Source organism: Canis aureus, chromosome 10, assembly GCF_053574225.1.
Source record: "Canis aureus isolate CA01 chromosome 10, VMU_Caureus_v.1.0, whole genome shotgun sequence".
Lineage (NCBI taxonomy): Eukaryota > Metazoa > Chordata > Mammalia > Carnivora > Canidae > Canis > Canis aureus.
In genome coordinates, this window is record NC_135620.1 from 39,939,992 (window position 1) to 39,955,462 (window position 15,471).

Consider the following 15,471-nt stretch of genomic DNA (forward strand, 5'->3'; position numbering starts at 1 on the left):
GAAGAGGTCTGGTTCAATGATCTCAGCTTCTAGGGTTCAGACCTATGAGTGAATTTGGCCCTGCTTTTCTTAAAGAAGAAAACACCCTACCTCCTTGCTACAACGGTTAGGATGCTCATGAGATATTCAGGATTTCATAGAAGTAATTACAGAGTTTGAAAGAACTTTGAATGGCTGTTTTCATTGGACTTTGAATGGCTATTTTCATTTAAACCAATAGTTTTCCAACTTCTTTTAATGTGCCCCACAGGAAGAAATACATGGTACATGGTGACCCAGTTTACAGGCCACTGAAACACAAACATGCTTCTGAAATAAGTTTTATCAAACAATGCTACCCTAACTATATGAGCTACATTAAATATTTTCTATTCTCTGGGCTGGTCCTTTTTTTTTTTTCCTTTTATTTTCAATTCTGGTTGTTACACACTATGTTGATTTCATGACCAACTGGTGGATCAAGCCAATAATGCTTTGAACAATAATGCTTCAGCCATTCTGCAGAATGGCAAATGTGAGATCTGAGCACTTTAGCCGGTTTTGTCCTAACTCTCTGTGTCTTTTCTCATTGGGGTATCAATTTCCAAACACAGCTATGGATTATGATAGACTCTCTGTGACTTCCACAAGATTTTCAGAGGACCCTTAAAAGAAAAAGACATGATCAAGGTTAATACACATAAACAAGACTTGAGCCAGAATATGCTGAATCAGTGAGGAGTCTCTGTCCAATGACAATGAAAATTCTGAGCAAGTTACAAAGACACTACTTCCCCATGGGTAATTTGTTTTTAAAGTCAGAGTTATAAAATTTTAGAGCTAAAATAGACTTTAGGAAATCTAGTCCAGCCCTTTGATTTTATGACAAAAATATTCTCATGCATGTTCTGAGAAGGTCAGAGCCTGGGTCTCATTCCCTTATCAACAATATTTTTAAAAACAGTATTTGCTGCCATGAGCAGATGTATTTTGAACAAACAGAACTTTTATTTATGTTTTCAGAAATAACACAGGACAAAAATTTTAATATTATAGAAACACTTGAAGTATTATTTCTATATTTTAGAAGTCACCATAATAACTGAATTGTAGAAGCTTCATATGCATGATCTACACATCTACCTGAGACAGTTGTCCTTTGGCCATGGATTTTGCCATTATTTAGACATTCAACAGATAGTATTTGAGAACCTAGTGTCTGCTATTAAGCATCTTATAGTAAAATATAAAATGCTTGTTTCTTATACTACAAATTATGTTATCCAGGAAATAATACATTGTAAACAATGTGTATTTTATTGGTCAGAACTTCATTGGTACTTTATTGAACATATTTTATCTACCACACTGGATCCTAGTTTCTTGGTATGGGCCTAGATTTTTTTTATTTCAATTCTTCTGTTGTACTCAGGATCCTATCTCACTAGTTATTTTATTTGTTAATAAGTATTTATTGATTACCTCAGATGTATCAAGCACTATTATAGACACTAGAGTTACAGAAGTGTACAGGAAAGATCAATTCTCTGTACTCAGGGAACTTAACATACCAAGGGGGCCCATCGTGACTCGGAAACCCCCAATCTGGCATTAACCAGAGTCTTTGGGAAACTATTAAACTACGTAAAATTTTACAAAAATTGATTTCAAAATCTCCAGTAGCACTGAGGAGACAAGTGTTTACGAAATTGGATTCATTTGGTTATTTAAAAAGTTGTGAGCTCAGTAGCTTGCATTGCTGGGTATTTTGAAGTACAATCCCTAAGTCAGATTCTTCCATTTGATTTTAATCCCCACAAATACATTATTAATAGCCAACAACAATTGACAAAGAAATGAGGAGGGAAGAGAGGGATAGAAGGAATGTGAGAGGTCAGGCTGCAGGGGAGGAAGATATCCTCAGAATGAAGCAAGCAAGTATAAAATTCAAAATTTGCCAATAATATTTTCAGAGTCATGACTACACACAGTCACAAGAAAACCTACTAATGCTCACAATTCAAATAGAGTTGGATCTAGCAGAAGTGGGGAAACTGTTGGCACTCTTTTTCCAGAATTGCATTGTTTTGATGTTCTGACTCAAGTCTTAAGCATGACATTTCATGATCGACTAAGCCTCGGAGCAACCACACCCTATTCTTGGCAAAAATATATATCATGTTACATTACCAAGAAGAACACAATGGAAAGTTTTTAAAATAATAAATAAACAACACATCTTATTTATAAAGCTTGTCAAGATTCTCAAGGACTTGCCTCGCTCCATGGTGAAACCCCTGTTTGTTTGCTAAGATGGAGCATGCAGAGTAACTGCCTGAACAGCAAACTTCTTTTCAATTTCAGTATCTTCAGCCCCCAGCAAGGAGGGGGACTATCGTCTTTAGTGGTAAAAGTAGATCCAGGTTTTATGGCTGGAGAGAGTCCAGGGCACTCAAAGTGAAGCAGACGGTTGTGAAGAATTATTTATGGCAGATTTTGTGATGCCTGTGTCATACTCTGATTTAATAGGGGGGAAAATGAAATCTGAAGCAGAGTGAATTCAATTTCCAAATTTTACTAGGTGTACATGCAGGTTTTACACGAGGGTACTATCGCTACCCCCAGCTTCTTTTCATGGCTCTCGTTCTTTGGAAAAGTAAATTCTTCCTTGAACAGACCTGTGAAAATACTCTGTTGGGTCATCCACGTGAAGTCTCCAGGATAACACTTTTCAAGTCCACACAGTCGACCTGTTCTACAGTAATGCACACAGTGGATGACATACCCGTCTATAATGAGAATCTCACATTTCCGTAGAAATCACCCCTCTGAAAGAAGGGGAAATTATTACAGAATCCTAAAGCAAATGGGACCACAGGTTACTTTTGCTGACTCTTCATAAAAACCTTCTATTGGCATGTGAGCAGTAATATTGGCCATTTAAAGATATCAAAACATTGTCATTTGGCATGGAAAATTAAATACATGTGTACAATCTAATTTTTTAATAAGTGTTCCTTTTAAGGCAAGTCCTGATTATTTTCCCATACCTCATCTCCAAAGGGAATATCAAATATAAGAAGGTTGCCTAAAGAATAAGCAAAATAAATCTTATAATTAAAAAACATAATATATAAATGTACAGATTTTAATAAATATTTTTTGTATTACTTTTTCTCTTCTTCAAGTGTTTTATAATAGTAAATATATGTCACATAAAATTTATCATTTTAAATATTCATAAGAATACAGTTCTATGTTGTTAGGTACATTCAAATTATTATACATTCACATCTACCACTCATCTTCAGTCTTTTTCATCTTTCCCACCTGAAACTCTGTACCCATTAAACATGAATTCCCTATATCCCCCCAATCCAGCTCCTGATAATGACTATTTTACTTTGTCTCCATGACTTTAGCAGCTCTAGGTGCCTCACGTGAATGGAATCACACATATCTTCAAGTTTCATCCATATTGTAGCATAAGCCAGAATTTCCTCTTTTTTTAATAGGCTAAATTATATCCCGTTGTGTGTATATACCCTATGTGCTTATCCATTCATTTGTCAATAGAAACCTGCACTGCCTGTACCCTTTGGCTTCATAACGCTGTTATGAACATGGGTATGCAAATACCTGTTTGAGTCTCTGTTTTCACTTCTTTGGAGTATAGATTCAGAAGTAGAATTGCTGGATCCTATGATAATTCTGTTTAATTTCTGAGGAATCATACTTGTGCTTTTATTATTTATACATTAAGCCAACACTTGTTAGATTCCTACTGTGCGCCAGCTAGCCATGCCAAAAGTTGGGTATGAAGAGACAAGACGCAAAAACTGCCTTCACAGCTGATGGTCTAATGTTTGAGTAGTTTGCTGTTACTGTTCTTTTGATGATGGTAATGATTTGCCATTGATGCATTAATTCTCTTTCCCAGTCTTGAGACCAGTAATATATTTGTACAGTATATGGCAAAAGTGCCCTCATGACCCCAAGCTTCACTCACTTGAGGCTTTGAGCAACTCAGACAACTAGAACCAGATGGAAATAGTACATTGTCCCATACGTCAGGTGACTCAGGACATTGCCAACCCCTCCCCCATATACATCATCTGTAATAGTAGCTTCAAGAGAATATCATTTCAGCTGAATCTGAAATTTGATTAATGGAACCTGTACAAATGAATGTAGTAGTATTATATGAATTCTACTAAGGTATTAAATTTGATTACAAGGGAACAAATTTTTCCATTCGAATGGCATTCTACCAATGGAAGTAACATATAAGAAATAATAATCCAGTGTGAATAAATGTTCCTAAATAATGTTAAAGTTTCTCCAAATAACTAAAGATAACAAAATATGAACCTAGAAAGGGTAGGATAGCCTTGGAAAGTTTGATAAATTATAGAGGTGACAAAAATGAGTTTAATCACCATAAGGATGAAGAAAAACATTGTTTACATCAGCATGAAATCACTCTCTTATTCCATCATCTCCTTCCAAATGCTCCATAGATGGCTTCCATTTTACAATCACAATGTTTTATTTTATACCCTTACACTCCACCTTCTTCTAAACAAATTGAAAGGTTATTTAGAGTAAAATGCAATGCGAAAAATACCAAACCACTTACATGGAATAACAGAATGTAAAAATCAAGAAAGAGTGATGACATTTTTTTAAACTATAGGCTGAGGAAAGATCTAAACACTGAGCACAAATTTTTGTTCTGAGTTTCCTAGTAGCCGAAACAAAGATAGAAACTCAAGGAGTTATATAGCTCTCATTACCTAAAAAATGAAACATACTCATCTGTCAAAGCCATGGTTTTTTTGTATTTGACCATTATATTCTAAGGATTTCCCAGAGGAATTCTTATATAATTGAACTACATAAGCAAAATTGTCCTAGATAATTTTAGATCTCGGGAGTATTGCATATACACATTTCTATATTAGCCATTAGTCAAAGCCAGAGAAATGATGTTTGTTCATAGAGACTAAGCTGACAGAAGACTATATAGTTTGGCCTATTACTTAATAGTTTCACATAATCCTGCCACCAGGATATTATGTTAAAACATACATGTTGTATTAAACACATTTCTTTCTTGAAAGTCGGGAGGTAGGCAATCTAGGAGCATGATGATACTCCAGAGTGTCAGGCAGCCAGGGCCCTTTTTCTGGTGCATAATATCACCTCCAGATTACCTCATGGTCCAAGATGGCTGTTCCAGTCTTCATATCATCATTCCCACCAGACAGAAGAGGAAAGCGTGAGGGTGATATGCCCCTCTTTTTAAGGACGTTATTTGGAAATACATCCATACCTCCACTTATGTTCCTTTAGTGAGAATCTTGTTACGTGGTCACATATAGATGCAAGAGAGGCTAGGAAATGTCTCTCTTCTGGTTGAGCATGTATGTTTGTTAGCAAGGCAGCAAAAGAATAACAGATATTGGGAGACAGCTAATATTTCTGCCATAGATGTGCTATTTAAAATTTTGTCCCTTGAAATGTAGGTGTGACTTGAAAAAACTATTTGTTGAGAGCAAAAGTAGATGCATATGATTTTAGTAAACATTCTACTTACAAGGCCATTGGAGGCTGGCAAGAGCATTTTTATCGCAGTCTGAGTGATAGGAAAGCAAAGTGGACATAGAAGGTGAGGTGGGGCAGGGGTGATGGCAAAAGAAGATATGTAACAAAACACACAAACCAAAAGCTAGGCCTGTATGACCATTTGGACACGGATGAACCTCTCTAAAACAGACTTTGCCAAAATCCTTACAGTCCTGAGCTTTGGACTTTTCTGCCTCTTTATTTTGCCCACCACAGACATGCCCCCCACCTATGTAGTCCTCCTGGAGGTATGATCACATGACATGCAGCAAATTTATATTGCTGGCCTTAAATGCAAGAAACCTCAAGCCTAGGACTCATTCCCCTCCAGCTGCTCCCAAAGGCTTTTGTGATTAGCTCCCACCCTACAATCATATCTAAGGAATAGGGTTCTCTCCATTATCCTTGGAATCCTACACAGTCTTTAACTACTAGTTTCTGTGCTAGAAAACCAATGTTGGATTTTAACTCCTAGGAAATACGCGTGTAAAAAAGACAAATCTCTGGTTTCTTTTACCTGTTTCTCCTAATTGCATCCCATTTCCCCCCTCAGAGCACCTGCAGATTGGTAATTTTTTGTTGTTGTTGGCTTGTATTCAATTCTCTATGTTGTTACCCTGAATAATGCTTCTCCTTTTGCCATACTCCTTCATGAAAGTATTTTCAAAAGAGAGGCTCACCGTAGGATATAAATATAGTGATTCAAAGGGGCATCTGGACCCCAATGTTTAGAGCAGCAATGTCCACAATAGCCAAACTATGGAAAGAGCCCAGATGTCCATCAACAGATGAACGGATAAAGAAGATATGCTTTATATATATAAATATAAATATAATATATATAATGGAATATTAGCCAGCAAAAAATGAAATTTTACCATTGGCAATGATGTGGATAGAACTAGAGTGTATTGTGCTATAAGCAAAATAAGTCAATCAGAGAAAGACAAATATATGATTTCACTCATACGGGAAATTTAAGAAACAAAAGAGATGAACATAGGGGAAGGGAGGCAAAAGTAAAATAAGATGAAATCAGAGAGGGAGGCAAACCATAAGAGATGCTTAACTCTAGGGAACGAACTGAGGGTTGCTGGAGGAGGTGGGTGGGAAGATGGGGTAATGGGGTGATGGGCATTAAGGAAGAGCTTTGATGTAATGAGCACTGGGTGTTTTATGCAACTGAGGAATCACTAAACTCTACCTCTGAAACTAATAGTACACTCTATGTCAATTAATTGATTTTAAATAAAAAAAGAAAGGCCCCCCATATTTTGAAGTAGGAAAGATAAAACTTTACCCACAAACTCCATGTCCTTTTCAGAAACTTAAAAAATAAACTATACTATAAATTATTTTAAATTATAGGTTCTTTTTCAGCTTTTCATTATTTGATAGTTTTGATATTTCTTTGACTATGTTTACAATTGTAGTATGAGGGGCACCTGCTTGGCTCAGTGGTTGAGCATCTGGGCGTGATCCTGGGGTCTTGGGATCGAGTCCCACATTGGGCTCCCTGCTTCTCCCTCTGCCCATGTCTCTGCCTCTCTCTCTGTGTCCCTCATGAATAAATAAATAAAATCTTAAAAAAACAATTGTGAGGGATCCCTGGGTGGCGCAGCGGTTTGGCGCCTGCCTTTGGCCCAGGGCGCCATCCTGGAGACCCGGGATCGAATCCCATATCATCAGGCTCCCGGTGCATGGAGCCTGCTTCTCCCTCTGCCTATGTCTCTGCCTCTCTCTCTCTCTCTCTCTCTCTGTGACTATCATAAATAAATAAAAAATTAAAACAAACAAATAAACAAACAATTGTGATATGAGATAACCTTTCTAACTTAACAGAGAAACCATTCATCTAGTTGGCATTAGCAAATATAAACAGCATACAACGGAAATAAATTTGAAGATTACACAATGATTTGTTTTATTTTAGAGGAAGAGGACTGATTTTTCCATGGTTTACCGCTATTCTGAAATTCAGATTTTATTTTGCCTTTAATCTACATTTTTCTCGGTTTTCGGAGATCATATTTCTTTTGCAATTCTCTTGCTTGCTTTTATTTCTCTTTTCTTTTTTTCCTGTTGCCATATCTTTAGAGACAGCATATGTTCATCAATTCACATGTTAATTCGAGAAGCATTAATCTAATGTCAGTTTTGTACAAGGCTTTGTAGAGGAGCTATCTGAGCTATACCTTAAAGGTTAACAAGGATTTCAGCAAGACAGAGATGGCAGGGAGGACTTTCCAGGCAGGAGGGACAGGATGAACAAATACGCAGAAGTGGAAGCTCTTGGAGTGCTGGGATAATATCAGGTATTTCAATTGGGCTGGAGCATGACTTTCTATTATCCTGGGACTAGAAGCAGATCAGGGAGGTCCTTGAATGCCAAGCTGAGGAATTTGGCTTTTGCCTTTTACTCCTACTCTTTCTGTATTGTCTATAAATCTGTTAACACTCCTTCACCTTATTGTCTGGCTCTGGTATAATTATTTTATCTGTGAAGAATGATGTCATGGAAATAGTACTGAACTAAGAATCAAGGGCCTCAGATTTATATATTACACTTGGGTTTAATACATGGATATTACAACCATAATTCAAACCTCAGCAATTAAACTGGTGTCTCTCTATGTCAAAAAGGCTACAAGAGACAGTTTATCTGTTTCCACAATATTTATCAAGCATTGCACACAGTAGGTGCTCAATAAGTGTTTGTTGAATTTAATTCAGTAACAAAGCTCTGTGATCCATGACATAGCCCAGGAATGTAGAAAAAGGGGAAAGAAGGGTGACTAGTTTGGAGGGGAATAATTCTATCCTCCCAATGTGGTTCATTGCTCTACTGTGAGTTTGTTTGTATGTTTGTTTGCTTTCTTGGGGTGAGGGAAGAGAGTCCTAGAATTAGAATCCAAATTATCATTTTTTTCCCAGAACATTATTAGAATTTTCAAACACACAGAAAGATTGAAAGACATATCCTTAAAGCCCTCCTGGTAATAAGGGGAATGGCTAAAACTTGAACTCGCTCCAAAATCTGGGTTCTTTCCACTGTACTAAGTAGCCTCCAAAACCCCTCTCTGCTACTGGCCAGGGTCACAGATTCTAGCTGAGTATCTACTGTGTAAGAAGTCCTGAATTAAGCATTATAGACAATAAAAAGAAATGTAAGCTGAGGCTCCTAGGGCGTTAGGCAACTCAAGATGAATCAAACCAAATTTTAAAATGTGTTGAGTTCTTTCTCTGTGTAACATGTAGTGCTAGAAGCTTTGTAGGAAGAGATCGCTGAGAATGTGATTTGAGACTGTGGAACAAAGAATTTAAAAACTTATTTCTTTCTCTTTAAGCAGCCTAAAATAGTGGGTCAGAGTGAGTAAAAGCCTTGGCCTTACATGTTCCTGCTTTCTCTCTGCTTACTCTGTCCTTCTCACCTGCAAAGCTTTTTCCCCTTTTTTATCATCTCTTTAAAGTCTCTGTATATCTCAAGGTGTTTTTTTGATTTCTGTTTTTTCCCTTTTGGTCCTCCTTACGGAGTCCTCCAACTAGCCATAATATCTCCCTTCTCTGAATTCCTGCAGCCCTCTGCTCTACCAAGAGGTAGTGTAGCTAGTGGTTAAGAACACAGATGGCCTCTGAGATCCTGGCATTTCCCCTTGGAGGATATGTGATCGTGTAAAATTATTGAATTCTCCATGCCTCAGTTTTCAACTCTGGTAAAGGGGATATATCAGTCAAGGATTCTGATTCAGAGAATATAATTTCCTCTTGCTAATTGAAGCAGCAAGTGTTATGTTATAAAGGAATCAATTAACTCACCAAAAAGTCGGAATTGCCAACAACAGAAAAAAAGACTCTAGTTTGAGCTTTCTGAAGACTCCTGTGCTACTCTGCAATGACAGATTGCCACAGGAGCTGCTGCCTCTTCAATAACCAGTAAATCACCAGCTGACTGGAAATACAACATTCTCTGATCCAGCTGATGAACTGCATGGCCCAAGTTTGCCTCTTGTCACCCACAAAGGTAGTGACAGGTTGGCATGGTTGCAAACTGCATTGCTCTATAGCCATTTTGATAAGCAGAGAAACCAAAGTGTGGTCTCTGCCTCACTTCTTTTAAATCTTGTGAGCATGATCTTGTGGGCTGCCAAATCCAAATTATATCTGGTACCCTAGCTGCAAGGGAGTCTGGGAAATGTAATTTCTAGGTTTCTGGCTTCTCTGTTTCAGGAAGGCACTCACTGGGAGAAATGTTGACTGCTAATCAACCGTTAATCTTATCCATTTGAGAATAATAAATGTACCTCCCCCATTGGGTTGTTGTGAGGATTACATGAAATAATAAAGTACTTAAGGACAGTGCCTGGCACACAGGAGACTCTCAGTAAATGCAACTCTTTTCATCAGTCAACATCTCAGCGAGTTGTCCAGACAGAAGACTTTAGATATAACTCCAAATTCCCACCTGCTACTAAGCAATGTTGATGAATCCACTTACCATATAAGAGCTCCAGTTTTGCTACTTACAAATTGAGGATAATTACTGTTCGCTACCCTACGGAGTTTCTGCTCACATCACATGAGCTCATGCATGAAAGATGATTGGGAGCTATAACGAACATTCCAAATGCTTTGGTGCTAAATGGATATTAGGTAAATTGGAGAGGTCCAGACTCCTGCTCAAATTCCGCTCTGCCCCTGAGAGGAGAAGTGGGCTTCCTATAGTTTTATCTTATTCATCCCCACACCATGTTTTCCTCCTTTTAATTTTCAGAATTAGCCAGGGAAATTGAACAACTTCCACGCATGCCTGTGAGGATAGTAAGGCTCAGGAGCTGCCGTTACCACCTCCTGCAAAAGGGGAGATGAGGTCCTACCCAGCTCATCAAGGCTCCCCACCCCTGAGTTCTTTCCAGAAGACTCTCTGCCCTCTCCATTCCAAGTACTGCAACTGGAGGGCCAAGCGAGGAGGCCCAACCTCAAGAAGAGACAGGTGGTTCTGGCGTGAATGCTGTAATGCATTCTCCCCAGGGAGAGAAATTCTGAGAGTTTAGCTCACTCTTTCCTGCCATAAAGCACACTGAATGTTAACAGCTTGCTCCTGTCCAAGCTGGTGTTTTTTAAATTAAGTATTGTTAAATCCATACCATTTGGAATGATGCTTCAGACAGCCCTGACACTCTCTCTCTCTCTTGCTTCTGCTTTCATTTCACCTAATATATTGTACAGGGAGCCAGTAACCAGTATTATGGCAGCTGTGGCCACTGCTGCTGCTCAGACACTGGCAGACGGCTTTAATGTAGATACCTGAAGAGGGAAAAGGAGCTCGGCCAACGCCCTGCTCCCATGCTAAGGGGCTTTTCCCGGGCCGCCATGAGTAAGGATCTAGATCACCTAGGGTTTTATGTTATTTTTCCTTGGCACTGGAAAAAGTTTTAGAAATGACAAAGGTGGGAGACTGAGAAACTGTAGATTAAAATAAGATACTTTCCGTTGTCAGGTAACATATACCCAGAGTAAAAGCTGGGTAGCCTGCCTTTGGCTCCTTTACCTTCACTATAAACATCACCCTCCAACCCAGATGAGACCACTGCCAGGGTGTGAGTATGAAGGTGGATATACACACACAAACATATGCATAGATATGCATATCCATATGTAAATGTGTGTATATGAAAGAGAGTGATTTAGGGTCAGAAGGCCCAATTTGAAGGCCAGTACTAGCCAGTGGGTCCTGAGGCAAGTCATTTAAGCCCCCTGAGCCTCAGTTTCCACATATATAAAATTGGGTGAGTTCTTAATCAACTTCACAGAGTACTCCTAAAGGTCAAGTGAGACTGTGGATGTGAAACCATTTGCAGCCTTTCAAGATATGACAAACTTCAGTAATTATCAAAATTAGCTCATCCCCCAAATGCACCCCAATCACCTTCACCCAGCTTGATTTTGTTCTCCTTTTCCTAAAATTACAGTGAGCTTGGAGTTTACCCTGTAGTGTGTAATGTTTGACCTTACAATTGCTTTTCCTAGTTTTTCTGGGCATCCCCAACAGGAAAGGGAATGCTATGAGCACTGGGACCAGAAGCATGAGACATTGTGGTGGGCATCCTCCAGGCATTCAGCAGATAATTGAGGACTTGACTTTAAAATATCATAATATCCAGAGACTATACTGAGGTGAAAGTACCCATCATGCTATACATCAACATGTTCATCAAAACTCCAAGGCAGACATCTCGGACTTAAAATATCTAAATAATATCTATTTCCAAGGTAGGAAGGATTCTAGATGAGTATACTAGTAGCTACCAGTTATTCTCTGAGCATGCCAATTTTTTCCCCTATTCTTCTGCAGATGATATCATATCATTATCCTTGTTGCTACTATTTCTTCTCCCATCACCTGTTTATCCCTTTGGATCTGCCTATTGAGTGATGGTTATGTGTGAAGAGGGAGGAAGTAATGTTCAGTAAAATATTCTATTTTATAGAACTAATTGGAACTCTTTAGCTAATGACTGGTAGAAGACAGAACCCTGTAGCAGGAAGCTCCAATGTGTAAAGGAGAGATACATAACATAGCTTTATGAATGAAAGTTTATTTCAATCAATCCATTTCTTTAGTATTGTGATTTCGGGTAACACCAATCAAGCATTTTTATATCTCCTCATGAGTTCTCTTTAGCTTGTGAGCATTAGCTGTTTTTTGTTTTGTTTTGTTTTTTTCAGATTTGTAAAACTAGTCTCTCTGAAAGGGAACAACATACTTCAAAATAGGACCTCTTTGTTATGAATTTTTACTATTCATTTTCCTGAGTAAGGGACAAGGTGGATCCTTGTATTCCCGGACTTTCCCAACAGGTTAAAAATGGGAATTTTAAAGTTCTTTTGTCTTTGAATGATATACCATGGGAAGTTAAGTAACCTGACATTGAACAAGCTGCTTTTCTTCACCTTTCTGAAAAGCAGGGCTGCAGGTATGTATGTATACAGGCAAACCTGCCTGTATTGCCTGTATTCACATGCCCATTATGGCTTGATCAGGTTTTCCATAGCTGTGTGTTTCACGACTCTTCTTAGTATTTTTTATTAATGAGAGGAACGTCTCCTTCCTCCTTCATATGTATTTCTGGGCTATCGGGAAATCTACAAAGGAGAAACTTCCTCATGACACACCTATGGAAATGGAGGGTCAAGTTTGCTAGTTCATTCTTTCCAACACTCAGTGTTTTTGTTTTTGTTTTTTTTTTAGCAGATAAGGGGAAAGACGTTCTTGTTTGACACTTGACACTTTCCTAAAACTGTAATAAAATCCTCCTCTAGTAGAGTCAAATCTTGATTGCTGGTGGATTAGCCAGACTTAGAAGCTTTCTGACCTTCTCTTTGCTGTGGCTGGCCTTGTCCTCATTTCACTGCTCATTAGCACTTCCTCCAGAGCGTCTCCCGTCCCAGCCTCTTGCAACAGTAGAAGGGAAGAGGAGGTAGTCTCACTTCGGCCCTTTCTGCTGCTGCATTGTAGCTGCTCTGATAAAGGACACGGATAAGGAGGAGGCTGAAACGGTTGGTTAAAAGGTTTGGGGATTAACTGAGGATTTAATTCATCCCGTCTTTCCCTCCCCCTGCCACAGCAGATAGTTGAGAGTTGGCAGTGTGTCAAAACCAGGCTGTTCCTCAACCCCAAATTTCAGCCCCACTCATCCCAGAGTCTTTGTTAAACAGATTTTTTTTTTTTTTAAACCAGGGGATCTAAATTTCTAATTGTACCTTTAGTGTAGTAAACCCTGGACATTTTAAATCGTCATTTTACAAAGAAGCAACTTTCTCTCCCGCCCCCCACCGTAGATCAAGTCATTAATACCCAGAGTAACTTATATGACCTTATTTAGGTTTAGTGAGGAACTCCCAAAAACTTCCACAGTCTCCCTTTTCCGAGTCAGGGGAGAAAACAGAGGAACTTCACAGAAGAGGAATAAAGCAGTTGTACAGAACACGTTGAAACAGCACACTAAGTCAGTTTTTGTCTATGGCTCTTTCCCTTTATGGCATATGTTATATATTGACAGGGATTAAGTTTCTCTCCTGAATGGAACAATACAGAGTCACAGGCAGCTACTGTACTTTACAAAGCAACAGGCACCAGCACAAGCAAATGGCAAATGGAAAGGTATCTCACAAAGAACCAACCAGGTTAGTTAAAAGTAGAGGGCTTTGCTTCATCTTTTGCAACTCTGCATCTTTTGCATTTCTCTTCTGGCTCGGCTGTGCGCGCTCTGCTCTCCTTTCTCTTTCGTCCCGTTCCCCTTTTTTATTTTTTTTTTTATTTTTATTTTTCTTTTCTTTTTCTTTTCTTTTTTCTTTTTTTGCTCACACTGTTACACTTTCTCTGTCCCCCCCGGCTTTGTTATTCAGCATGTCTGATTAGCAGGAGCCTGATTGGCTGGCTGCCGGCTCCGAGAGAGATTCCATTCAGCTTACCCCCCACCCATCCACCCACCCACCCACCCTCGGTCAGGAAATGTGAGCGGGGCTGATGGAAGCTGATAGGCAGGGCTGGAGTGTTAGCACCAGTACTGGATGTGACAGCAGGCAGAGGAGCACTTAGCAGCTTATTCAGTGTCCGATTCGGATTCCGGCAAGGATCCAAGCATGGAATGCTGCCGTCGGGCAACTCCTGGCACACCGCTCCTCTTCCTGGCTTTCCTGCTCCTGGTAAATGCCTTTTCATTTCAATACGTTGCTATTGCCACTTAGTCTGGGTGCTGTCGGGGGCTCGTGTGTGTATGTGTATCTTTATCTGCAAACCCCAGGTAAAATAATTTACCCGATTTAAAAAAAAAAAAAAAGGAAAAACTTCTTTCAGAACTTTAACCCCATCGCCCCAAGCAAAATAAAGTCTGCTTGGGACTTCGTGGGATAGAGAGAGGTATGTCATAATATCGAGACTGGAGCTTTAGGATATGCTGCATAGAGTTCGTGAGCTGGGGACTGTATATTTAAATGGTGGTGTGTATGCTTGGAATTTGGGTAACAGACGTTGTCCTGAGATCAAACTCCCTCACGGTGGTGTTCCTGGAATTTTTGAAGGGTGGGCTGTAAGGGGCTTTCCTCCCACTGCCTTTTTATGAATCCTACCCCCTCTGTGCACATGTGCTAGCGAACCAGGTAAAAGAGGGAACGAGAGCCTGTTTGCAGCCAACCCAGATTATAGCTCATAATTACTGTAAGTCCTCTATGGATACAAGTTAATGCTAGTATTTATGAATTGAGGATTATGGTCTTTGATCTCAGATCTGCTTTTAAAGAAGAAGAAAATGCTGACTTTTTTGTGTGGCTGCTTTCCATAGTCACAGTGATAAGATGCTCTGCTCTTTAACATCAGCACACACTGCATTTTTGACTCAAAGTAAATGTTCCGTTGTGACTCATACTTGGTTTTACGGGCAAAAAATGAACATTTACTGTCCAAAAAAAATCTACACTCAAAATATTAATAGCAATGCACATTTTTTTAAACCAGAGTGTTCTGGGCAGGCAGCTTCATAAACCTCATCTGAAGGTTCGGTTCCAAAATTTGCACACACCGATTCCAAACAAATGTGATTGTAGCTCTCCTTGTCACATTTATGGCATGCCAGCACTTCCTCAGAAGGTAATAAGGCAAGAAGGGCGCAAGGTAAAAACGTAATGAATATATAAGTTGCATTGATTTGCTGATGCTAAAGGAATGTTTTGTTCTGTTAAACTCTGACAAATTTGATCTGCACTATAATTTTGAAGAAGGGAAGCAAGCCATTTGGTACAAATTGAAAAACTCCACAAAGATTCATCAGATAGAGTAATCAGACAATGTTTAAATATTTTATACAT

The 15,471-nt window shown here is 39.0% G+C and overlaps 1 protein-coding gene across 4 annotated transcripts in view; it reads left to right on the top strand.

Annotated features, from left to right (window-relative positions):
- Positions 1 to 15,471, top strand: part of ADAMTSL1 (ADAMTS like 1) — an 873,417-nt gene that overhangs the window by 477,732 nt on the left and 380,214 nt on the right. Inside the window, exon 1 of one of the 4 annotated variants that reach the window (XM_077912091.1) lies at positions 14,093 to 14,313. The exons of the other annotated variants lie outside the window; for them this stretch is intronic. Within the exon in view, the coding sequence (XP_077768217.1) occupies positions 14,251 to 14,313 (63 nt within the window). The 5' untranslated portion in view covers positions 14,093 to 14,250. Of the gene's footprint in view, positions 1 to 14,092; positions 14,314 to 15,471 lie in introns of those variants that run through there. 4 annotated transcript variants of the gene reach the window in all.